The 25,903-nt window shown below is 51.3% G+C and overlaps 1 protein-coding gene, 1 long non-coding RNA gene and 1 other non-coding gene across 3 annotated transcripts; 2 read left to right on the plus strand and 1 right to left on the minus strand.

The window, feature by feature from the left end:
• Nucleotides 1-371: 371 nt before the first annotated feature.
• LOC143272072 (uncharacterized) lies at nt 372-3,691 on the minus strand. Its single transcript, XR_013049484.1, has 2 exons — nt 3,572-3,691; nt 372-2,679 (listed from the first exon to the last, which is right to left on the minus strand). It is a non-coding gene; the product is annotated as an uncharacterized LOC143272072 (long non-coding RNA).
• On the plus strand, nt 2,653-24,382 carry LOC121827463 (uncharacterized). Its single transcript, XM_076565673.1, has 4 exons — nt 2,653-2,945; nt 3,595-3,869; nt 18,554-18,679; nt 23,981-24,382. The coding sequence occupies exons 2-4, from the start codon at nt 3,604-3,606 to the stop codon at nt 24,030-24,032; spliced, it is 444 nt and encodes a 147-aa protein (XP_076421788.1). The 5' UTR covers nt 2,653-2,945; nt 3,595-3,603; the 3' UTR covers nt 24,033-24,382.
• LOC121827689 (U6 spliceosomal RNA) lies at nt 12,169-12,270 on the plus strand. The gene has a single exon (XR_006070007.1). It is a non-coding gene; the product is annotated as a U6 spliceosomal RNA (small nuclear RNA).
• Nucleotides 24,383-25,903: the final 1,521 nt, after the last annotated feature.

Genomic DNA, 25,903 nt, shown 5'->3' on the forward strand with positions numbered 1-25,903 from the left:
ATGGGGCCTCTGATGCTGGACAAGTGCACTACTGCTAAGGCCTCTTTTCTTATTCCTTTTCAATCTTTGTGCATGTGAGTGTGTGGGTGTGGGTATGGGTGTGAGTGTGTATGTGTGTGCTGCTGTGTGCACACCACAGCACAGGTGTAGAGGTCAGAGGACAACCTCAGATCCTCACCTTCCACCTTGTTTGAGACATGGCCTCTTGTTTTTGCTACTGGCCCAAGAACTTGCTTGGATTTTCCTGTCCCCACCTCCCATCTCACCATGGGAACACTAGGGTTACAGATGTGTGCATCCTCCCAAACAACGCTCCTAACTGGGGACCAAGCATTCAAATGCTCCAGACTAATATCACATTCAAACCACCATATCATACAACCATCACTGTTCTTTATTCTAGAACATTTTCAAACTCCTTTGAAAATCGTCCCTTTCATACACAGTATCTGCACAGGAGATCAGTGCTCCTTGGTTTCCTGGATGACTTGGATGTAGAAACATCTAGAGCACTCTATAGATCATGTTAGAGAGGACAATGATCAGTAGCCATAATTACTTCTGGCATCAGTGGTCATATAGGAGATACCAAGGTTTCCTGGAGCACCATATGACAGCTGTGTCTGGGGACATGGGCTGGTGTTCCTGGGGGCTCAGCTGACATTGTTCATGCCTCTGTGAATTTCCCTCTCTCTAGAGACCGCCTACATCACCTGGAGGCCAGGTGTGCAGCTCCAAGTGCGGATGATTATTGTAAGGTTCTACAACAAAAACTGAGGAGAGGTAGGACTGAGCTTGTCTATCAGAGAGGCCTCCCTAAAACAGTCCTTAGCCAGATATCAAAGCACATCTCTGTCAATCCAGCATGCAGGCAGCCGAGGCAGGAGGACCATGAGTTCAAGGCTAGCCTGTGCCACATAGCCTCAAAAACAAAACAAAATAAAGACAAACAAAACCAAGAGCTGAGGATCTGCTTCTTGGCAGGAACAAGGCCCTGGGTTTGTTCCCCACCATAAGGGAAAAAAATCTGATTTTTACAGTGACGTTATTAAGAAGAAAAAGGGACCTGGACTGATGCAGCCCCCAAGGATGGGAAAGTGAGTAGGAACTGGGCTTTCTTGGTTTTCTCTGGGTGGAATCTAGTATCTACACAGTGTGTCTATCTGACTGTGAGCTGCCTACCCACATCAAGGCATTTTGATAGTTCTCAGAGAAAAGTAGGGTAGAGAGAGCCAGTGGAGATGGAGCACCCAGATTTGAGTGCTCCCGTGGGTCTGTCCCTGTGGAGAACAGAATGAAGGGCGTTCTTCAAGCCCGTGACATAGCAGGTGCTCCCCAGGGGCTCATTAGGTGAGCGGGTGGATGCATGGGGATGTCTGCTGTGTGTCAGCAATTACTGCAGTCCTTGTGAGCCCCGCTTCCCAGGGTAGGGCTCATGTAGTCATTCATGCTCTCCCTCACTGTGACAAGGGTAACTTTGGCTTCCTGGTCCTCATTTGTAAATTAGAAAGGACCAGGGGTCATCTCAAAAGATTCTTTGAAAAACTGACCAAAATCCCCCCCACCCCCAACTTCCCAGGGAAAGTTAAGATGATGCCTAGTGCTACAAGAGCCCACATGAGGAAAGGTGTGTGTGTGTGTGTGTGTGTGTGTGTGTGTGTGTGTGTGTGTGTGTACTCATTAGTGCCGAAGGTCACACAGTGAGTCAGAAGGAGAACCTACTTTGCCTGTCCACAAAACCTTGCCCTAGCTTCACGTGATGGAACACCCATTTAATCTCAGTGCTCAAGAGGCAGAGGCAGGCAGATCTCTGTGCATTTGAAGTTAACCTGGTCTACATAGTGAGTTCCAGGCTAGCCAGGGGTCCGTAGAGAGACTCTGTCTTAAAAAACAAATGCCTTGCTGAGTGCTGCCTCCGTGGCCACCAGCCTCCTTCTCCAGGGACCCTGAAGACCTCACGGGAGGTGAAAATGAGGGTAATTCCTACCACCCCTGCAATGGCTGGGTTTGCTCGGCAGCCGTCCCCCTGTGCCTGGCGTTGGTCATGAGTCTCTGGGCTCACTCTAGGTCTCTTGAGATCTCCCAGATACTAGAAGCCTGGGAAAATAGAATACACACTCTCATCCTAATGAGCTCAGTATCCTCTTCTGTGAAATGGGGACACCAAGCGATCACTACCCACATGTGGTTCCTGTCTGCCCGGGCAGTGTTTGCCTCTCTCTTCCCCAGAACCCTTTTCCTCCCATGTAGGAGGAATGGGGTCTCTCCCTCTCGCTTCAGAGAGCTTTTCTCTGGTAATGGGGACGGCTTAAATCTCACAGAGGCCGTGCCCTTTTGTGCTCACAGAGCCCAGCTGAAGTGTGAATTCCAAGTGTGTGGAGAGCTGGAGGTAGTGTGCATGGGTGTAAGTCTGCAAGGAGGATCTGTTGCTGCCAAAGGATTTCTGCCAAGGCAGAGGTGTTTATAACAGGAGTCACCGTGAGCCTGTGACTTTAGTACCTGGGTACAGTGGACCCAAGTGCAGTTTGTCTCTGGAGCATCCTGGCTGACCCTGGGATACATAATGGCTGGGGACAGGATGAGAGGTGGAGTTCCCCTTTCCACAGGGCAGGGCAGGCTTCAGGGCTGTCCACACTGTGCCTCTCTACCAACTTCAAGGGGGGTCCTGCGCCATAGGCACTGGATAGAGAAGAAACCGTGAGAAATGGGAGGCGCGTGCCTGGCCCGCTGCCCAGACTCCTCCCTGCGGCTCTCAGCTCTGTACTTCAGTCTGAGTTAGTACAAAAGCCCTGCCCCACTCCTGGTATCTTGCCCTGCGCTCCCAGCTCAAGAGCGCCATGCACCCGGTGCGTCTCCCTCCCTCCTGGGACCAGCTTGCCTTGTTAAGACGTGAGTGAGGAGCTGGGTTACCCCAGCGTCTTGGCGGTGCCAGAACTAGGGGCACAGTGAGTGGGGGGGGGGGGAGGGGCAGGACAGGTCAAACGGGCAGTGGCCACAGCAGGGTGCTTGTTCCTGGCATTAGAATCTGGGGCTGCGTAGGACATCCGAACATTCTGAGCTGGCATGTTCTCAGAGAGGACGTTTCCATACTTAGTGACATAGACGTGGGACTCTTCTGCCCTCTTCCCGGGGAGCTACCCCGCGGGCTGGGCATTGTGGCGAGTGTCCTCGTGGTTTCTATTTGCTTATTATAGGCCCACTCGGGCTTCGGTCTCATCGCAGAGAGGCGAAGGGACCCCGGAAGGATCGTGATGGCCCGGGTGCACACTGATATCGGCCCTAGGGTGGCACGCCCTGGGACTGGGCAGCGAGCTGAGGCTAGGGGCGCTGCGCAAACTCTGAGCTCTCGCTGGGGAAGAGCCAACCCCGGCAGAGGGGAGGCGGAGGCTCGGGACCCAATGTCTGCAACTCGCGCAATGTGACCCCAGCCCGACTGCCTGGTCCCTCTGTGGTGCCCCGGCCACCTCCCCGGGGTCTGGCCAGCACACAGGCCAGCGTGACCCCGGCGCCCCGGGGCGCCTGCCTGGGGAACCTGTTGGCACCGTCCCGGCGCGCTCTGCCTTTTGCTCACTTTGCTTCCCTTTCTCTTTCCAGGTGACGGAGATGTGGCCGCACCAACCATCTGGAGCGACCCCCAACTCCTGTGACGCCGAGCTGGAGAGGCGTCTTCCATCCCGGGAGCCTCCTGGTGCCTTGAGGAGGATTGAGCAGGGCTTGTGCCTGGGCTTGCCTGGGCTTGTTCAGAGCGGGGCTGCTCCCCTCTGTGACCGCACAGATTGGGGGCTTTTGGAGACGTTGCCAGAGTTTGGAAGCCAAGGCCAGGGCTACAGGGGCCCAAAGGCTGCGCACCTGCTCGCCACGGAGCTCAGGTAACCACTGAGCTGATGTTCCTGTCTGTGTGAAAGTGTGCGAAGGAGGCAGGAACTAGGCCGAATACTTTAGTGATAATTACAGAAAACTGCTGGGTTGTGCAGCCCTGGGAAGGAGAAGAATTTCCAAGAAGTAACAAAATGTCCTTTGATATCATCATCTCTGGAGAGAAAAGATTTCTTTGGGGGAGTTTTGCTTGGGGCATTTTTTTTCCATCTTTGATCTGTCTTGGGTGTGAGAAAGTCTCTAGCACCCCTGTGTTGACCAACCTAGTCGGTGACTCCCAGGTCCTCTTTCCCATCCACAGGTGGGGCTCTGCCTCTGCCTCCCAGAGCTGTACTGAGGATTTTATTAGGGAGAGAAAAAAAAAATGCTTGGGTCACTAAAGTTGTGCTCTGTATGAGGTTTAGTCTTTGGATGGTGTGTGTGTGTGTGTGTGTGTGTGTGTGTGTGTGTGTGTGTGTGTATAAGACAAACTATTACCATGTAGCCTAAGCTGGTCTTGAGCTCAAGGCATCTTCCTGCCTCAGCTTCCTTCGCGTAGATTAATGCTGCAATGTTGGAGCAGGGGGCATTTCAGCCTTCACCCCCAGTCCCCCACGGAACTGTGAGTGCCCTGCTGGGAGGAGCTCCGCCTAGCCTTAGCACACTGCTTTATTGTTCCTTAGCATTCCCTGCCCCTTCCCAGAGCAGCAGGGGCCAAGTCCCAGGTGCCCCCCTCTCCCAGGCCAGTGTTAAAGGTTTCCCTTTGTTGTTGTTGTTGTTTGTTTTTGTTTTTTGTTTTTTTGGTTTTTGTTTGTTTTGTTTTGTTTTGTTTTGTTTTGTTTTGTTTTGAGACAGGTTTCTCTGTGTAGCTTTGGTGCCTGTCCTGGATCTCACTCTGTAAATCAGGCTGGCCTTGAACTCACAGAGATCCGCCTGGCTCTGCCTCCTGAGTGCTGGGATTAAAGGCGTGTGCCGCCGCCACCCGGCCCTTTTGGGTTCTTAGTGTCGTTAATAAATGAATTTAAGAACGGACTCAGAAGGCAGAGGACAGTTTTACTAGAATGTGAGAGAAAACAGAGCAAGCAAGTGCAGGCGGAGGGAGGTGGGAAAGCAGAAGGAAAACCATGCCTTTTGCAATGGAGGCGGCCAGCGTGAGGGCTGGAGTGGCCGGCTGCAGAGAGAGCGTGAGAGCGGGTACCAAAGGCTTGGTCCTTACCCAGAATCCCAAAGAAAAAGTGCTGGGAAAGAAAGAGGCTTCTCAGAGCAGCAGGCTCTGTAGTGAGTGCTGGGCTCGAGCTGTGTAAGATGGGAGTCGGCTAGAGGCGGCGGCGTGGAGGAAGGCGCTTCCGAAAGGACAGGTGCGTCATCTCACCAAGGGGATACTTATTTCTCCCATCTTCTTAGCATGTCTTCGGTAGAATCCCGTTCCCTGGATGTGTGTGGGGTGGGGTGGGGGTGGGGGGAAGGGCAGACTTCCGGCCAGGTGGTGGACAGGTCCCAGTGGATTAACTCTTAAAAGGAGGAGACAAGAGTATGTAATGTTTCAGAGCAGCTTAGGATGTCAGAGCTCCGTGCCCAGCCAGAGGTGGGACTTCTGTTCTAGTCTTTTGACCAGGGAATTAGCTTTCTCTTAAGGAGCCGCAACAAAGCCGAGGTTCCTCCACCCCTGTATTTGGCATTTTAAATCTTAAGGAAGCAATTAAATGTTTCCATTTGTATTATAACCGGGGAAACAGGAAGGGGGGTTCGTCCTCAGCGGTCACTAAGGCCCCCAATATCTAGCTACCTAACCTTAGATGGCCATCCCACACCTATAGGGGCATGCTGCCATACCTCCCCCAGCTCCATGTCTGGCAGGCTACAGGAGCAGGACTCTGCAGAGACCTGTGGCCTTCTTTACAATCCATGCTTGGGCTCATGAATCTAGACATGACTGGGCCTCTTGTATAAAATGTCACATCCAGGGACAAAGTGGTACAGTATTAGGTTGTATACAGCCAGTTCTGCCTCTGTCTGCAGTTCTGAGAGAACTCATTGACAAATGGCTGCTCCTTGTACTCCACAGTAATGGCCAGCATGGCTATGCTAGGGAAGAGAGGGAGGGTGTGTGCATTTGAACATCAACCTTGAAGGCTCGTCTGGGCTATTTGGGGACAGGATCATCTGGTACCCCAGGACCTGTTGGCATCAGTGCTGAATGTTAGTGACCGGCCATTCTCCTGAGCAACCCCAGCCTGAGGACCAGGGCACTGCCTGGCTCAGTCAATCTAGCTTCTTCCAAGTCTCAAGGATCCCTGACTACCAGGCTTGGCAGCCGCAGAATGTTTTTTTGCTTCTCACCCTGAACCCTTGGTACACATTACTAATACTGCTAAACCTAGACAAATCCCCGTATTGCCTCCTCATAGCATCCAGGCAGAGTACCCCCAGGAATATGGTACCCTGTTGTTATACTTTACTACCCTGGTGACTGGCAACTGCCCTAGGAGGTGTCGCCAGATGTCAGGGTAAAAAAGAGGTCACTGTTAGGGGACATGTGACCTCTGACTTCACGAGATCAGGCGGATACACAAGAAAATAGGCAGGCGGACTCACCCACTTCTTCATCAGACGGTCGCTGTGTGCGGGAAGTCACTGAGGACGAGTCTGACAGAGAGGAAGATGGGAGCTTTGTAGACAGAAAGGCCAGCATGTGTAGAGCCCTGCATCTAGTGTATTTGAGAAATATGAAGGAGGCTGAGGCTGGAGGTGGTTTTGCATGACACACAGTAACAAATACCAGAAGGACAGATGGAAGAGTTAGATGGCTGCCCTGCAGCCTGTGGTGGCCGCAAGACCCACTCTTCCCAGACTGTAGAGCTCAGGCTTCAGGCTCAAGGGTTCAGCACATCTGCAGGACCGCTGCTTTAGTGGAAGCCTGGGAGGTGGCACCACGCAGGTACCTGTGCACCTGGTACAGCTCATTTCTCTCCTCCCACAGGGAACCTTGGAACTCCTTGATGCCTGAGCATCCCAGTCTCGACATGGCTTTAGGCTCAGGGACCTGTCACATCTCTCCTTCCCATCTCTGTCACTAGCTTTGTGAATCTAGAGGTAGAAATTAACCTTCTTGGCTTTGGTCATTCATCTCATTCATGAAATTGGGCTTATGAGCTAGCTAGGTGGGTTTACACACCTTTAATCCCAGCTTTCAGGAGGCTGAGGTTGGAGGACTGAGAGTCAGAAGCCAAGCTGGGCTACAGAGCGAGACCCTGATTCAGGGGGAAGAGGAGAGAGATGTACTGGGCGTATGTTAGGAGGTACTGTGTAGACTGGCGCTATAAAATATAGCCATCGAGCAGGACGCCCCTGCAGCTGTGGGCAGCGCATCAGTGGTAAAGCTCTTGACTTGTGTCCATATTCAATACATCCACTAAGACAGAAGAAGCATCCTCACTGATAGAATCCAGTGGGTTTGGGGTGTTTTTTTGTTTGTTTGTTTGATTGATTGATTGATTGATTTTTTTTTAATTTTGCTTTGCAAATATTTCTCTCTTCCCCTTCCTAAAAGTTACTGCTTTTATTTTTTTTTAGATGTAGCACTGCAGATATTTAAATGAAGTAAAAAGCCCCCAATTGGCATTAAAAAAAAAAAAAAAAGACAAAGGTGGCTACAGAGATCTTGTGTGTGTGGTGTTAGGCGCCCAGGGTTAGTTGACTTTTGACCACGTTCATCCATAGCCTTGACTTTGTTTATTCAAAAGTTAATCGGCTTTGGTTTTATTTCTTGTGGGCATGTGTGTGTCATGTGTTTGAACATGTGTGTACACATGCCTGTGTGAGCTCATAGTAGTGCGAAAAGGTCCTTGAGTTTCCTTTTCTATCACCCTCTCTTGAGGCAGGGTTTCTCACTGAAACTGGAGCTAGCCTGTCAGCCAGTAAAGCCCAGGAGCTTCCTGTCTCCATCCCCAACAAGGCGAGGCGAGTGTAACCTGGAGGTGAGTGTAACTGAGCATCCTTAGCCCTGAGCCGTCTCCCTAGCTCCCTGGTTGATTCTTCTCTTCTTTTTCTTTCTCTCGCTCTCTTCTCTCTCTTCCTTTTTTTTTTTTTTCAATTGAGACAGGGTCTCTCTATGTAGCCCTGGCTGTCCTGGAACTCATTATGTAGACCAGGCTAGCCCCAAACTCACAGGGATCCATCCATCCGCTTCTGCCTCCCAAGTGCTAGGATTAAAGGCGTTCACCATACCTGGTTTGATTCTTAATGCCAGTGTTAAGCTTCCTCAGATGGTCACCTTGTCTTGCAATATTATTAATTAAAATGGACTTGGAATGACAGCGGCTGGGACGGCCACTTTCACTCTACTGTTGTAAAGGCCGCTGTGGCCACCATCATGCCACCAACACAACCATCCCATTATCTTAAAACCTACCACCAGTGAGGGATCATGTGGCCCCACTGGTCCCCACAGTCACAGTGAAGGTCGCAGACGCTTCTAATCCCTACCTCAAGCCAACAAGTCCCTTGCTTCCATCGCAGGAGTCAGGGCCTCACACATACTGGGCAAGCACTCTATCATCAGGCTATACCCCTACCCTCTTTTTGCTTTTTATCATTTTATTTTAATTTCAACTACATGCATGTATGCATGTGTATGTATATGCTTGCTTGCATGTATACAAGCACATGTTGGGGGTTGTATATGCATGTGGAAGCTATCCTCAATGGCTTCCGTCTTATTCAATGGGCAGGGTCTCTCAATCAACCTCAGAGCTCACTGATATATATGGCTAGTCTTGCTAGTTCACTTTCTCTTTTTTTTTTTTTTTTTCAAGACAGGGTTTCTCTGTGTAGCTTTGCGCCTTTTCCTGGAACTCACTTGGTAGCCCAGGCTGGCCTCGAACTCACAGAGATCCGCCTGCCTCTGCCTCCCGAGTGCTGGGATTAAAGGCATGCTCACTTTCTCTTTACAGAGATTCCCTGTCTCTGCTTTCCAAGCTGGAATTAGAGGTGGTGCACCATGCCCAGCTAGCAATTATATGGGTTTTGGGGACCCCAGGCCAGTGTTCAAGCTTGCTGTCTTCATTTGCTAACTGCTAACGCCATCTCCTTAATCCTCTCTTTTTTATTTTGAGACAGGGTCTAAGTCGTCCATGCTGGCCTTGAGCTCCCCACCCTCTGGCCTCTGAGTCCCGGGTTACAGACAGGACTGTACTGTCTTCCTGGCCAGAGGATCGGATCTTGAGACCTTGCTGGGGACAGCAGCTCAGCACTGTGCAGAAAGTACAATCGGGGTCCCTCCTACTCTCTGCCCTGGGGGACCCACAAACAAAGGGACCCGCAGAATTAGAAGACTGTCATGGTGGCCTGTCAAAGATCAGGCAGTGGCTGTGTTCAGTCCTCTCTCTTTTGTTCCCACATGCAAAGTCCCTTGTCCACTGCCCCAGCTGCCCTGTGGGACCAGCAGCTCTGTAGGAACCCCCACTTTGGCATCTGCTGAGGATTTTGTTGTGCCCTCAAAGCTACTTAGGTGCTGGAGATGGAATCTAATAGATACAATACTTGCCTGGCATGCACAAAGCCTTGGGTTCGATTGTTCCCTAACCCTGGATAAACTGGACACAGAGCTTGTATTCCAGGCCTCGGGAGGTGGAGGCAGAAAGATCAGGAGTTCAAGGTCATTCTTTTTTTTTTTTATCTTTTTCTTTCTTTCCTTTACTTTATTTATCTGTTTATTTATTCATTTATTTTGAGAGAAGGTCTCACTCTGTAGCCCTAGCTAGCCTGGAATTCTCTATGTACACAAGGCTGGCCAAAACTCACAGAGATACAACTACCTCTGCCTCCCCAGTGCTGATACAGCCACCATGCCCATCATTCAAGGTCATTCTTAGTGTATAACAAATTCCAGGCCAGCCAGAGCTAGAGACTGTCCAAAAAATTTAAAAAGCCGGATGTGGGTAGCTTACATCTCTAATTCCAGTACTCTAGAGGCAGAGGCAGGTGGATTTCTGTGAGTTTTGAGGCCAGCTTGATAACCCTCCCCCCCTGTGGTGTGTGTGTGTGTGTGTGTGTGTGTGTGTGTGTGTGTGTGTGTGTGCGCGCGCGCGCGCGCGCGCGCGAAGAAGGTGTTTAATTGAATGAGTCATAGCTCAGTGATAGAGTGCTTTGCCTGGCATGCACAAGGCTCTGTATTCAATCCCCAGGACTATAGAAAACCCAGTATAGCAAAATTTCCATTCTTTTGAAGCTGCTCATCAGCCACATCATCCCACTGAGTTGGGGTGGTGGGGGAACAAGCCTTCCCCATTTCTGCCATTCATTCTCTCTCTCTCTCTCTCTCTCTCTCTCTCTCTCTCTCTCTCTCTGAGGAATCGCACCTCTCTGGAGCACCCAGAAACACACCCTCAGACAGCACACTGACACTGCTGATTGTCTTCGTTTATGTAGATTGTTCTCACATCAGCCTAATGATTGTGCTGGAGATAACACTTCTGGTTTTCCTCAAGTCTGTGGAATAATCTAAAAGCACGTAGTCTGGGTATGCGACAGTCCCCATTGTACCCCTCAGTTCCTGAGTGATCCTGGGCCAGAGTTCAACTCTCCACAGCTCGACTCGTCTTGCAGTGAATCATTCCATCTGGTCTCCCTCTCGGAGTTGCTAGTAGTTTGAATGAGGAAGGTTACTCACTCCCAAATACCCGGTCCACCCACATCGAAGGCTTTGTGCTCCAGGTTCACAAAAAGCAAGACATTGTGTGTGTGCCTCACAAACTTGAGAATGTGGTCAGGTTGACAGGAGGTGATGTATGAAGGGCAAGCGTGTACTGAGCTCCTTAACACAGGCACTGTCAAGCGTGTTGCAGATATTACCTTTCTTACAGCAGGAGCGATGTTCTGAAGTCCCTAACGTGTCCCTGTTTTGAATGTGTGAGGACACTGAGACGTAGGCAGGTTACATCATGAGGAATAAGTGTGGTCGTAGAGTTGGCATGGCTTTGTGTCGTGTGATTCAGTGAAGGAACTGATGGGTGTGAAGGTACCTAGAACCTCTGGCCACATGATTGGTGGGGACCATCATCACCGCCATCGTTGTCATCATGGTGGCCATGACAGTTTTCTGTTGCCGTTTATCAGATATTCACAAATTCAGTGGCTTTGAAGACACTTCTTGTCACCTCCCTCCTCTGGGTCAGGAGTCCTGGCACAGCTTCACTAGGTCCTGCTCAGGGCTGTCATCAAGGTCTTATCCAGTGACTCAGCCTCACCTGGGGAAGGGCGTTCAAGGTCATTCAGCCGCTTGGCGGAATTCATGCATTCTGTTGTGCTGAAGCCCCTGGCTTCCCTCCGGCTGCTGACCAGGGCTTTCTCCAGCTCCTGGAGGCCTCTGACCTCACGGAGCCCCTTCCGGCTCAAAGTCCGCCCTCGCTTCTTTAAAGTGGACAAGGAGAAGGTCTTTAGTTTCAGCCTTCCAGCAAGGGAGGCAGCTGGTTTTGAGACAGAGACTTGCTAAACTCAGATTCAAGCCTGCTGCTTCGGACTCCTGAATGTTGAAGTCACAGGCGTTCACCACATGCCCAGCAAGAGGCTGTCACTGTTTTATCTTGGCAGTGCTGGGGGACAAACCCAAGGCCTTGTCCGTACTAGGCAAGGCTTCTACCACTGAGCCCTATCGCCAGCCCCAAAGAAAGTCATATATGCTGGGGCAGCGTGGGGTGGCACCTGCCTTCTGTGCCATGTTCTGTGGGTTAGAAGGGAATCAGACGTCTGGTGCGTTACGGTTTTGTGTGTTGTGTGTCAGTATTGTGCCGGAGGCTGACATAGCAGGGCAGAGTCAACAGGGAGGAGGGTGGGGTCCCCCCCCCTGCCAAAATGTCACCGGTGGTTTTTATTCCTTGTGGGGAATACCCTGGCGGTACCTCAGGGAGAGCCAGGCAGAGGGAGTAGCAGTCGTGAATACAGATGTAGCTCAACACTGAGGGCTCTGTAACCCTGCAAGGAGGCAGAGCAGGAAGTGGAGCTGTGATGAAGTGTCCCTGGTGTCTTAAACGGTTTGGGTGTGGTGGCCCATGCCTATAATCTGAGCAATTGGGTGGTTTGAGCAGGGGAATTGCTACAAGTTCAAGGCCAGCCTAGACTACATAATAAATTCAGGCCAGCTTGGGCCACAGAATATGAAGACTATCCCTCAAAGGAGGTGAAGGGTGGAGCTAGGTTTGTAGAGTGCTTGCCTGGTATGAGCAGGCCCTTGGCTCAGTCCCTAGCACCACACAGGCCAGGCCTCGTGGCACACACTTGTAGTCTCAGGGTGAGGAGAGGGAAACGGGAGGATCAGAATTTGACAGCACATATACTAAAACTAGAACCATACAGAGAAGATTAGCATGGCCCCTACACAAGGATGACAACCGAATTCATGAAATGTTCCTTATTTAATTTAAAAAAAAAAAAGAATTCAAGATCATCCAAAAAGAATTCAAGATCATCCTTGGCTATATATTGAGTTTTAGGCCAACCTGGGCTACTTGAGATCCTATCTCCAAAAAGCTAAACAAAAACAAAACAAAAAAATTCTATTAGGTTAAACACAAAAGCACCTCTTCTCCCTGAGCCAGACTGAACGTGAGCCACTGGGCTATGGTGCAGTCAACAGCGTGCCCTTGGGCCACAGAGCTTTTTACACATGTCCACGTGTGTTCTGAAATATCTTCATAGCTTCCATTGATTTCACCTTTTCATTTGTCTCGTTCCTGGGTCTCAAAAGTGGATGCCATTTCAGCCGCCACTTCTGTGGCTGCCTGAGTCCCTGAGGGCCAGCACTCCCTAGCTGGGTTGGCACTGAGTGTGAAGTGTGGTCCAGTGCCCTAGAGCTTGTCTGCAATGCCAGAGTAAGAGGCGGGCTTAGCTGAGCACAAGACTTCTCTCATTCCTCGGTTGCATGTAGTGTGAAGTGTATGATTTGCTCACAGCTGAGTTTTAGCTACTGCAGAGTTGGGAAGAGTGGGATGTGTTTGTCCAAGAAGAACACTGCTAACAGAATACTGTGGTGGTGGTCACATTCTGAGAAGGGCAGGAACAGGATGTTGGCTGACCAGAGACTCTCCCTGCCTCACACACCCCTCCTTTGCAACTGCAATTGTCAGATGAACATGCTCCTGGCTTCAGGAGTGTGTTCAGACAAATAACCACAAACCTGACTGTTAAAGCAGGAGAAATTTATTCTCTCACACTTCTGTAGTCCCAGGGGAAGGGTCTTGTCTGGTTCATAGATGTATCTCTTCAGCTGGTCCTGTGCCTGCCTTACATCTGTCTCAATCTGCCTGTCCTTCAGGACACTTGTTACTGGATTGGCTCCCATTGATCCAAGACGGCCATTTCAAGAGCCTAGCTCTAGACCCTAAAGATTCACATACACAGGCTCCAGGTCTATGGGGATGATTTGTTGTTGTTGTTGTTGCGTTTATTTGGTTTTGTTTTGTTGTGTTGTTGTTTTCTGAATATGGATGCTTTACCTGCCAGATGGCTGTGTACCATGTGCATGCAGTTCCTGTGAAAGCCAGATCTCTGAGACTAGAGTTACAGATGGTTGTAAGCTGCCATGTGGGTGCTGGGAATCAAACCCAGGTTCTTTGCTCTATGCCCATACCATTGTGTTTCTTGATTTACTATTGATGTTAGGGGGCATAAAAGCCCTTCATATTAACAGAGCGTTCACAGAGCTGCCCCATGGATCAGCCTCCCATCTCTGACCACGCCTCTGAGTTCCTGGACGGGTGGACAGCTGTGAGGATATCTGTGTATTTACCCACACTGGTTGTGGGTAACTGAGCAGGGGAGGGGTGCCTGAACTCCCCTGATGTCTCCCTGAGTAGCAGAATCATTGGCAAGCATGAAGTCTGAAATTGGGGTGAGAGCATGGGTAGAGAGGCAGACCTTGGTTTCGGAACATGGCAGCCAGTCTGACAATTGTCAGCAAGCGTGGCCCGGGGAACCCACCTTCCCGTGTTGTGAGAGCAGACTAGGGGGCGAGGAGGTGCCAAGCTCACAAGGGCCTGGTGGGCAGAGCATGGCAGCAGTGTAACTCTCCTTGTCACCAACCTTGGAGGTGAGCAGGAGATCTAGAAAGACTTCACAAGCTTCCTGTGTGCCAGTACCTCAGCTTAACCGACTGGGAAGTGGCTTATCTGATCCCTGAGTCTCAACTCCTGCCTCCTTGCCTCCCTGATTTGCCTGCACCCCAAAAAGGAACTTGAGGGCCTGCTGCTGGGGCTTGGTAGAGAACTGGGTTTTCCCCCACTCAGACCCCCTCCTGCTGAAAGTTCTTGATCTGAGGGGACAGGCAGTGGTGGCAGGCCATTGGCTTGCAGGGGGTGGGGGGATGCTGAGTGACCGGCGTCCCCCTCTCCCAGGTGGCATCTGTGGAGTATGGGCTCAGGCTCCTGTAGTCAGCAGCTGACTTTAGCTATAGATAAGGGACTGCTCTGCCCCGGGCACTGTCTCTTATCCCTTCTGCCCCTTGGTCCTCTCAGAGTCTCATTTAGGGGCAGTTTCCTAGGATCCAAGGACCAGGATCAACAATGCATGGTTTTCTCAGCTAAAACACCCGTGGGGATTTTCCTAAGTGAGGGAAGCCCAACACCCAGGATGGAAGAGCCTTGTTATTTTATTTCTATTGTGTGGGGTGCTTCGCCTACATGTCTGTCTGTGCACCCAGCTGCATGCAGTGTCCATGAGGACCAGAAGGGGATACTGGATGTAGAGTTTAAGTCTCTATGTGGGTGCTGGAAATCAAACCTAAGTCATCTAGAAGAGCAGCTGGTTCTCTTAACCTCTGAGCCATCTCTCCAGCCCCTCCCCTTCTGATATTTTGTTAAAATTATAGAATCAATTACATTACTAGTAAAAAAAATCAGCTGAGGCTTGGGGGGCGGTGTAGTGTAGTTGGTAGAGTATTTGCATAAAACCAGGCATGATGGTGCACACTTGTAATCCGACAGGCACAGGCAGGAAGATTGGAAGTTCAAGGTCATTCTCAGCTGCATAGTAAATTAGAGGGAGGGGCCAGCCTGGGCTACATGAGACAGCAAAACAAAACAAAACCCAAATAATTCCTTTGTAAATGAAGGACATGGGCTGTGTCCATTTCGGCTCTTCGGCCCCAAGTGCCCAAAGCCACTATCTATCCTGGATGTCTGTCCTTCCTATCCATAGGTCTAGTTTTTGTGTATCTTTGCTGAACCTTTGGCAACCCAGGCAGACCTCCGGGGAGCATGATTGGGGTTCTAAACCTCAGTCTCAGTAAGTCTTTTGAATCCCAGTTGAGAGCTAGGCCCCATAGCAAGGGTCTGCTACAGACACTTAGGAGCTCCCTCTGCTCCAGGTCCACAGACAGACTGTTGTCTCTGCCCAGGTCTGTGCTTTGAGAGTTCTCTAAGCTGGCATGACTCTGAGCCCCAGTGTCTCCTCCCAGCCCTGCCACAGATTGCCCTGCAGGTCCTGGAGAGTGCGGAACTCTGTTGTCTTCCATGTGCTGTCTCTAACGGCTGTGAAAGCAGGCAGTTTCCTACCCTTGACAGGGTAGCCATTGTGCGGGTCAGAAGTGCAGAAAAATTGATGGAGTGAGATGAAATGCGCACGTCTCTTCCTTAAGACAAAGAATGTGAGTGCTCCTGGTCACCTGGGAAGTGCCAGCCAGCTGTGAGGTCGTTAGTGTGATGGTGGTGAGAACCATGGGGTATTCAGAGTTGGGTGGTAGGAGATAAGTTGGCCTGGCAAATCACCCCAGGCCGGGGTCTGTTCCCTGCCAGAGACACTCAGCCCATGGCATTGGCCTTGCTACAAGGAGGAGCTCTTACCACCAAGAACCCTCCAAGCTGAGGGTCACATGAGTAACTCTAGGTGAATTCTACAGAAGGTAAGGGGTTTTCAGAGGATCAGAGCAGTTTCTCTACCGCAGGACTGTTGATATTTAGAATATAGTCCTTGTTTGTGGGGGACTGTCCCGCATGCTAGGATGCTGAACATCTCCGGCCTCTACCCAGTGCAGCAAGCACGTATATATTTTCAGACATTGCCAAAGCCCCTGAGGGGACAGATTGTCCTGTGCTGGACAACTCTGGGTCAGAGACTTCAGCAGTAGTCTTTCTGGGACCACTGCTCAATGCCTGAAGTAGCCACTCACTTGTTACAGCTTCTTTTGTTCCTTCCCAAAAAGCTGACCTCATTGGCTCGGAGGGGTGTTTCGTTGACTCACCATCTGTAACCACAAGCAGCCTTCCTTCTTGGGGAGATCCCAGATGACTTATCATGGGACTCGGTATGTAAATGCATAATTCTAGTTTTTGCTAAATCGAAGCTGGTAAACAGCCCCCCCCCCCACACACACATACACTTCTCTTTTAGCCCAGCTTAGGGCATGCTGAGCTATACCTTTGCCTTGAGGTTTTCTGCAGGCAATAAGCATTCTGAGCTCACTGGTTTGGGCCCTAGCCCAGGGGGTGGTAGATGATGTAAGAGCAGGAAAGTCTGAAGTTGGTAGGGATCGTGGGGTTTTCTTTTAGACCTTTGATCCAGGGAGTGGTGTGAAAGGAAGGCAGAAGCCAGACTATGAGAAAAGAGGGGTGAGAGTCCCAGCTGGACCACAGGGACTCTGCCCAGGGTACTGACCGAGTGTGGACCCCTGGCTCCTCGAACAAGGCCTGCTGTGCTTGTCACTTCCTCTTGGGATAGCAGAGTGTAGGTGTTGGCTTTAGTTGAGGCTTTGTAAAGTGGGAGACAGGCACACCCTGAGTGAGGTCTCAGACCTGCCCGGCCACACCCAGCAGCAGGCAGCTGTCTCCTGGTGCCAGGGCTCTGTGAATTTCATCACTGTTCCTCCCTGCTCCTTCCTCTGCCTCTGCTACCACAGGAAAACGGGCTCTGCTTTTCTGGTTTGAGTCTTATAGTTTGGAATCCACCCTGCGTCTAGTGAGAAAGCCTGCGTGTCCTACAGTTTCCCCACTCACTCTCACTGTTTCTGCTGTGACTCTCAAAGAGACTCCCCTTCTGTGGCCAGCTCAGAAGCACATGGTCAGAACCCAAGAGTCAGACGTCCAGCTGGCTTCATTGCAGACACTGTGTCTGTGACCTTCCACCCAGACAGGGCTGTGTGTTCAGATGCTCCCATTGGCTTAGGCCTGCCAGGCATAGGGGTCAGAGGGTGGAAGGGAAGAGAAGCGAAATCTGCCTGCTCAGGCCTCTTGGTCCTGAGTAACAAGGAAATTGCCAATGGTGCTACCAGCCCTAGTGGCCCTGGCCCCCGCTATGGTCATCAGTACCCTGGTGAATCCATGAAACCAGGCCATGCCCGTAACAAACTGGCAACACCCAAGAACCCAGGTGTTATTATCGAAGGCAAAGGGATAGGTGGGCCCTGTGTGCTCAGGGCAGAGTCTGGGGGAGGAAGCTGGCACAGCTAACAGTGGCTCTGTGCTCCTGGAGGCGGCTGCCTCTGCCTTTTCACGTCCATGGTCAACTCCGAGTCTTGGGGGTTCCAGTGTCTGGGGTAGACCGAGTCAGCCCATGGATGGACAGCGAAACTGCTTTCTCCAACTAGAGAAAGAGATAAAGCAGGCCTGAGATTTGGCCCTGACCATGGCCAGGCACTGCTCTGGGCCCCACCCAGCCTCACCCCCATGACTGACTGGACAGGGGACTGGACAGGCGGGCTCAGGTGTGGGGACTGGGGATTTTCCTCCCTCTCTCTCCTTCCCCCTTCCCCTTTGTTCTGTTCTTTCTCTGCTGGCATTTGGGTTAGCGTCCCGATGACTCATGGGAGATGTTCTAGTGCCTGCTTCCCTGGGCATAGAGGCTGTGGGGGAAGGGACAAGGGACAGGTGAGTGCACACCTCTGGAGGGCCCAGGTAGCTCCTGGCAGTGGGCCCAGCTCCTAGCATCTGTGCCAGGCCTGAGGGGGCAGTGAGCTGAGCAGGTCAGACAGGTGGAGCCAGCTGGCCTGGCTGCCCATCCCCAGCCGCACAGGCCCTCTGTGGGTTTCCTGAACAGAGCACCACCCTTTTCTTTCCCCCACTGCCTGAGGTCCCTGGCACCTCCAGGGACCATTTACAGCATCTGAAAAGGGTGTTGGGAGTGGGGAATGGATCATGGATTTGCTTGGAGAGACACCGTTTGGGTTCAAGTGTGGAAACGTGATCTTGGCTTTGGAGAAGCACTTTTCCGGTTTTCAGGCCCTTGGTTCTGAGATACAGATTTTACAAGGAGCCCAACTGTTGAGTGACAAATTGAGGAGACAGATCCAGAAACCTTAGGGAGATTTGTCCCCAGAAGAGAACTTGTGGACGTTATATTGGGTGATGTGCCTCCGCTCAGCGCCAGCACCTGGCCTCGTGGGGTGACCCTCTTGGGCTTCTGTAGGGGGAGGGACTAGACTCGCTCAAACAAACACAAACTACAGACACTTATTGGGGGATCCTCCTTTGCCACCATTTCAGGTGGCCCTGTCTCCTCCCCCGTGATTCTCTCTCCTTGCTGAAGGCCGAATCTCAGCCAGTCTCTGCTTCTCCAGACACAGTCTCTGGAGATGTTGGGCTGGCGACAGGGGTTGGGAATGGGGCTCAGTTTCAGCAGAAAACTAGCTCATGGTGCCTCCCCTAAAACTGAATGGCTGTGTCTACCTGGGAATCCTGCACTGGGATTGTGTGTACAATCTTCCTCTCAACAGGTCACACCCTATCTGCCAGTTTCCTGGAGCATCCCCATCCACAGGCCATGTTGTGAGGGAGAAGAACCTCTTAGTGACGGTCAACACCAAGAACAGATGTTGGGTTTATGCTGTTATTGTTATTTGGTGAGTTTTGGTTTGTTTGTTTGTTTGTTTGTTTGTTTGTTTTGAGGACAGGGATCTACTTTGTAGCTCAGGCTGGTTTGGAACTCACTCAGTAGCCTAGGCTAGCCTTGAACTTGTGACACCCTTCCTGCCTCAGCCTCCCAGGAGTTGGAATTACGGATGTGCACAACTGTGTCAGCTAGAGCAGAGATGATCAAAACTTGCCTTGCACAGTCTGCTGCAGACAGGGGGCAGCAGTTTTTTGCTTTGTGTTTGTTGTTTTCTTTTGTTTTTCTGCTAACTGAGCTCTTTGTGATGAGAGCTTTTTTTGAGGTTGGGTTCAAACTGGTCGATCCTCCCGCCTTCGCCTCCAAAACAGCTGCGTGGCAAGTAGGCAGGTCGCCACCGTGTGCTTGGCATAAACTAACTCATCTCTCTCCCTTTCTCTCACCCGACTCCGGGCCTAAGGCCTCAGGCATGCTAGCTCAGCCACTGAGCGACACTCCGGCCTACACATTCATTTCATAAAGAAGGCCAGAAGTAGAAGAACTCTGTGGTTCTGTGGTGTCTCCTTGAGTCATCTTCAAGTTCTGCCCCTTGTTCCTGCCAGCCCCACCTTCGCCAGGTCTTTCTGGTCTCTCTGTAGATAGGTGGAAACGTTTCCCCGAAGTCTAAAGACGTTTCCATACATCTCATTGACTAGAATTCTAATTCACGCCCAGCCCCAAGCCTGTCAGCATGGAGGGAAGGTGTTAGCAACAGTGTTGTGACCAATGTGAGTGTGGGTACCAAGGAGGCCAGAAGAGAAGGTATGGATCTGCCGGAGCTTCAGTGACTGGCGCTTGTGAACTGCTTGACATCAGAGCTGGAACCGAACCTGGGTCCTCTAGAAGAGAAGCGAATGCTCTTAACTACTGAGTCCTTGAGTTTGGTGTTTTGATTTGTAAGGTTAGCATGCAAGGTGATTCTGCATATTCATACCTATGTGTCATTCTACTGTGTTCTCCTTCCCGCCCCTCCCCTCCCCTCCCTGCCCCGCCCCCAGCCCCCTCTTGGTTTCTCTTCCTCCCCCCAGTCAGGCCCTTCTGCTTTCTTATGTCATGTACTCCATGGCTACCTCTGTTTCTCCGTTAAGACCTCCTCCCCTTCTGCTCCCCTTCCTAGCTTTGTGGACCCTCCACACATACAGACAGATGTATTTTAAACATAGGTTCTACACAGAAGAAACATGCAGTATTTGCCTGCGACGGGCTGATGTTGTTTAACATAATGATTTCCAGTTGCATCCATTTTCCTGCCGGTGTCACGATTTAATTTTTTTTTTTTTTTTTTTTTTTTTTTTTTTTGATGGCTGCATAAAATCACCCTGGAAAGCCAGGTGTGGTGGTGAGCTCCTTTAATCCAGCACTCAGGAAGCAGGCAGGAGGATCTCTGTGAGTTCGAGGCCAGCCTGGTCTACATAATGAGTTCCAGGACAGCCAAGGCTATGTAGGGAGACCATGTTTTTTTTAAAAACAAAAAAATCCATCATGTATACGTACCACATTTTATTTTCTCTCTCTCTCTCTCTCTCTCTCTCTCTCTCTCTCTCTCTCTCTCTCTCTCTCTCTCTCTCAGGTTCTTCAAGACAGGGTTTCCTGGAACTCACTCTGTAGACCACATTTTCTTTACCCATTCATTTCTCTATGCATGAACATCTATTCCGGTTCCACTGTCTGGCGACTGTGAACAGGGCAGCAGTGACCGTGGTTGTACAAAAGTCTCTCTGATAGGGTAGAGTCCTCTGGGTTACACCCTCTGGGTATGTATCTGGGTCATATGGGACCTCTATTTTTAGTTTTTGAGGAACCTCCATACTGACTTCCATAGTGTCTGCTCCCTCCTCATAAGATGCTCAGACAGCATGGCCTGTTCTTAATCTTCCGCTGTGCAGAGGAACCTTTCTTTCCCGTAAGGGCCTTTCCTCTCTTCCCCTCTTCTCCTCCTCCCCCCTTTCCTTCCTTCTGCTTTTTCCTTGATTAACCATCCAGTGTTGGCTACTTAACACCCCGTCTGTTAGACCCAGTAAGGGCTGAGGCTGGAGAGATGGCTTGGTGGTTAAGAGCACTTGTTACTCTCGCAGAGGACCTGGGTTTGGTCCCCAACACCCGTATGACAGCTCACAGCCATCTCTAAGTCCAGTTCCAGAGGAGCCAGGTCTTCTTCTGGCCTCCACAGAACTGCACGGGCATGGCACACATACATGCATGCAGGCAAAACACTCAATGCACAAAAATGTTTGGAAAAGAGCCAGTAGAGGAAAACATGAAATCCTAAATACCAAGGATGTGGGCAATTGAGTGCCCAGCTCCCCTAGAGCAGAGGCCACCCCAGAAGCCAGGATGTCATCTGCCGTTGCCAGGGTCCGCCTTGGGGACCAGTGCAGGGGCAGGTATTGAACACTTGCTCTTTTCTCCTGGGAAGCGCAGACAGCTCCTGCCGTGCCCAGTCTGGCAGCAGACAGTGGTGCCTCCTCAGAGTGCTGTTCCAGAAAGCAAGCCTGAGGTCTTTGTTGTTTCCACATGTAGCCCAAGGTGGCCTTGAACTTGCCTGGATCTTCCTGCCTCTCTGTTCTGAGTCCTGGCATTACAGGCATGTGCTCTCACACTCTCCTCTGAGCCTGATTTTTTTTTTCTTAGATGTTTTTAAAACTTAATATGTGTGACTTTCCTGCCTGTATGCCTGTGTACCGCATGCAATCCTGGTACCTGTGGAAGTCAGAAAAGGGTGTCAGATCCCTCCAGGACTTAAGGATGGTCATGAGCTACCATGTGGGCGATGGGAACTGAACTCAGGTCCTCTGAAAGAACAATACATGTTCTTTAACTGCTGAGCTATCTCTCCAGCCTCACTAACGGAATTTTTGAGGTTCACAACTTCCAAGTTGGTCTTCTAGGAGAGAGGTGATCAGCAGTTAAGAGCACCAAGTCCGTCTTCTTGAGGCCCACCTCTAATACCCCCGTTCCTGGGCCAAGCTTCTCTCTGTTGTCTCCAGCAGGATGGACAGGGGTCAGCTACAGCAGTGGACCCAGGTCTCTGCCCCCACAGCCACCACTGTTGTGCCTGAGTCGCAAGACCCCTTCCAACACCCCTACCCCCACCCCACCCCCGAGCAAGACCACCACAGAGCTGCTATCCGATGCAAAACACACAGGGGTTATTGATAACAAGCAAGCCCGGGCTTGGTCTGTGTCCAACACTTGACACAGTGGGTGGAGGAGGACGGCCCTGAGCTCTCCGAGTGAGGGGTTTTTAAAGGGAAAAACCACAAGCAGGGTGGGATAAGCCTTTGCATCCTATGATTGGGTGAGGGTATGTGGCCTTTGAATTTACTGGTTGGGGTTACAGTTATCATTTTGGGGCAGGCCCAGGCTTTGTCCTTGAGCTGCCGTGGGGGCTGGCTGGCCTCGCACGTTCCCCTTGACCCGTGCACGTAGCTCTAAGTTGGTGAGGGGTCCCAGACAGTAAACAACCGGCTGAACCTTGTGCAGTCAGAGGACGTGCAGAAAGGGAGCGACTGCAGGAACTATGTCTTTTGTTCATAGCCCTCCCAGAAACTGCTTGCTCGAGTCTCAGGAAGCTGAGATTGAGGCCTGATCTCTGAGAGAAGACTGACAGCCTGTTATGGCGTCTGCTGGGTCCCTTGAACCGCCACCTTCCCAGTCACCGGCCAGCCTTTCCCATGGCATCTGTGTAAGGACAAAGCAATTCCTTCGAGCTCTGTCACGGCAAAGTCCAAGAGGATGTGGGAAGTGTGGTCAGAGCCACGGTGGTCATCCTCAGCGCTGGCCTCCTTCCAAGTTGGGTGCTTCAAGCTCTTGTCCTGTGGTCCCCAGAGCAAGGGAAAGGAGCATGGCTTCAAGACACTAAAAAGAGAAGGCCGTAGCCCAGCCTCACCCGGTCGCTCTCGTGAATGTGGCTTTTCTTCTGGAGGCCACCTCTGTGACCCCACCTCAGCCAAGCCTCATCAGGGGACATTAACGTGGCCTCTGCATTCCCACACATGGCCTGCGTGGGGGGAGGGGGGTGTCTCACAGGCTTCAGTTTCTCACACAGATGGTGCCACCTGGGCTGTCTTGCTGGGTCAGGTGACTGCCATGAGGCTCCTCCCATGGTGCAATTTTGTTTTGCTCTTTTATTTTTTTAAGGCAGTCTCATGTAACTGAGGCTGTCCTCCTGCCTCCACCTCTTAATCACTGGGATGACAAGTATAAGACACCATGCTAGGCTCCTTTTTAAAAATTTTCATTCATTCATTTATTCATTCATTCATTCACTTTGTGTGTATGCATGTGTGTATGGGTGCATGTGTGTAGAGATCAGAGGACAGCTTCTGGGAATGGGCTCTTTCTATTTATCATGTGGATCCAGGGATCAAATCCAGGTTGTCAGGCTTGGCAGGAGACACCCTTGCCTGCTGAGACAAAGTCCTGGTATAGAAAGCAGGCTGGCCTCAGACTCCAGCTCTTCTTGCCTCAGCCAGACTCTAGGGATATGATCATGCGCTGGACTCCACTCTGTGTCTGGCATTACACTGTGAAGTGCTGTTGGGGGATGTCCCGAGCCTGATCCTCTCTCGTTGGGTGGTAGCTAGAGGGTCAACACCAGGGACAACTCGGAGAACAGTGACCCACACGCTGAGGAGCAAGGTGGAGCTGGGGAAGGCAGAGCCACTCATGGGCCGTCGAGCACCATGGGCCCAAGCTGGTGGGGACCTCGCTCACTTTCCCCTCCCATCTCCACGTGCTATTTACTGAAGCCCACGGAGGCCATTTAGTGCTGTCTATACATGCATGGGTGAAGGATCATTTGCCGGAGCACAGGCAACCTCTCAGGGACCATATCCCCGAAGAGCCTGATACCCGCTCACCCTCAGCAGCCGTCAGTGACCAGTAGCTCCTCAGCTGGAATAGGACTTCATGAGCCCCTCCCCGTCCATGCTGGGGTTTTGGCTGGCTGTCTTTGTACAGGACTTGTGAATGTAGTCACAGCCACTGAGTTAATGTGTGCAATGGCCCTGTAACGACCTGCAAACACTGTTTCACTGAAGACATTCCCTACCACCAACTCTTACCATCCCTTTGCCCCGCCCCCTCCCGAGACAATCCCTGAGTCTTGAGTATGATTGTGATATGGATGTCACATTTAGGGTTGAACATTACACAGCCTTATTCTCTGCACACTGTCCAGTTGTGGGTCTCTGTTAATTTCCATCGACCACAAAAAGCAGATTCTCTGATGGGGGTTGAGAGATGCGCTAATCTGGATCTTTTTTGTTTACAGTTCTGGGAATGAAACCCAAGGTCTCAAGCCAAGCCAGGGCTCCACCAGCTGAACGACTGCCCTGGCCCAGTCACTGGATCTTAAGGCAGCCTGTAGGTAATGGTCAGTTTTCTGTGTAACTGGAGATGGGAGTCCAAGGCGATCCACCCCAACATCGGCCTGGGTGTTGCTGTGGAAGACTCCAACTTCCTGAGTCACTCACTATCTTGAAATAAGGGTATCCTCACCCTTAGATTGTGGGCGGGCTTCATCTAATCACTTATGGAGCGTATGAGGTTTCCCTGGAGAAGAATCACTTCCCATTGACCCCAGGGTCCGCTCTTCAGGCCTAACCAGCCCCGCTGGTCATTTGGGTTTGGTTGGGGGAAGGTTGCTGTTGTTTTACATTTCTTTGTTTGTTTGTTTGGGAGGGCAGGGGTGGGAGGGTGGGGTGGGGGAGGGAGTGTAGCATGTGTGTGGAGGTCAGAGCACAGCTTGCAGGAGTCAGTTCTCTCCTTTCTGACATATGGGTTCTGGGGACTGAACTCAGGTCATCATGCTTAGTAGTAAGTGCCTTTACCTGCTGACCTGTTTTACTGGCCCACTTTACTTATTTTTAATGTGCATAAGTGTGTTACCTGATGTATATACACCGTGTGTGTGTGTGTGTGTGTGTGTGTGTGTGTGTGTGTGTGTGCCTGATGCCCCCAGAGGCCAGAGGAGGGCATCAGATTCCCTGTGACTGGAGTTACAGATGGTTACGAGCTGATGTGTGGATGCTCAGAACTGAACCTGAGTCCTCTGCAAGAGCAGCAAGTGCTCTTAACCACTGGGCCACCTCTCCAGCCTCCTGTTTTTGTTTTCTTTAGTCTCACTATATTGCCCAGACTGGTCTCGAACCCCTGAACTCAAAGGAACCTCCTGACTTAGCCTCCTAGTGGAAGTTGGAAGGAGTTCCTGAACATCTCCTGGTGGTGCTGGCCCTCGAGCTGAACTCTGACTAGTCAGTGTGTCCTCTGTGGGTGCTAGGACAGGGAGGCACTAGTGCATGCTGCTGGTCCCCCACCACCCCACCCTCTGTGCCAGCACACTGACTTCAAAGTGCTGGAGGAGCCTGTTGTGCCTTGTAGGGTCTGTTGCACAGCTCAGCTTTCTCCCGTAGCCTCCCTGTCCTCCTGCAACTTCGGGTCATTTTGTGCCTGTCCACGGATCTCCACTTTGTGCCTGTCTGCAGATCCTCACTTCTTGCCTGTCCATGGATCTCCACTTTGTGCCTGTCTGCAGATCCTCACTTCTTGCCTGTCCATGGATCTCCACTTTGTGCCTGTCTGCAGATCCTCACTTCTTGCCTGTCCATGGATCTCCACTTTGTGCCTGTCTGCAGACCCTCACTTTGTGCCTATCTGCAGATCTTCACTTCGTGCCTGTCTGCCGATGCCCAGCCCAGCAGGCCAGCTGTGAGTGCTTCTTTGGCAGTGTCTTAGCTGGTTGTTGTGAGTACTAGTGAAGGAAGCAATCAGCAAGTATACTGCCCTAGAAGTGCTGCACGTTATTGGGCCAAGAAGGAAGGAAAAAGGTGAGAGATGCCCAGACCTTCGAGAGGTACCAGGACTTTGCAAACTGGTAGGTAAGGGCTTCTGGGGGAGGCAGGCTTTAGCACCCTCAAGAGAAGCGTGTTTAGGGGTGTTGAGTGGCAGGGGGAGGCACAGGGACTGGGGTATAAGCTGCTTCTGACTGAGAGAAGGCTGCATGTAGAGGTAGTAATTAGAGCATTTATGAGGCATGTATGTTGTAGGTTTATCTTCCTAGCCAAGCGGCTGCCCTCTTGTGGAATTCAGCTGGACCCCCTTGCAAAAGGGTTATTCCAGCTGGGGTTGACTATTCACACTTCCACAAGGAGGGCTGAGGAGGGTCACAAGACCCTCACCTGAGTATCCAGCTGCT

This window comes from Peromyscus maniculatus, chromosome 2, assembly GCF_049852395.1.
Source record: "Peromyscus maniculatus bairdii isolate BWxNUB_F1_BW_parent chromosome 2, HU_Pman_BW_mat_3.1, whole genome shotgun sequence".
In the NCBI taxonomy this organism is placed as follows: domain Eukaryota; kingdom Metazoa; phylum Chordata; class Mammalia; order Rodentia; family Cricetidae; genus Peromyscus; species Peromyscus maniculatus.

What these genes read in the sequence shown, in the direction of transcription:
- LOC121827463 (XM_076565673.1), top strand. Translation starts at nt 3,604, where the DNA reads ATGTGGCCGCACCAACCATCTGGAGCGACCCCCAACTCCTGTGACGCC. An exon ending in CTGCTCGCCACGGAGCTCAG is followed by an intron (nt 3,870 to 18,553) that starts GTAACCACTGAG and finishes TCCTCTCAACAG; the next exon opens with GTCACACCCTATCTGCCAGT. An exon ending in TATGCTGTTATTGTTATTTG is followed by an intron (nt 18,680 to 23,980) that starts GTGAGTTTTGGT and finishes TTTTGTTTACAG; the next exon opens with TTCTGGGAATGAAACCCAAG.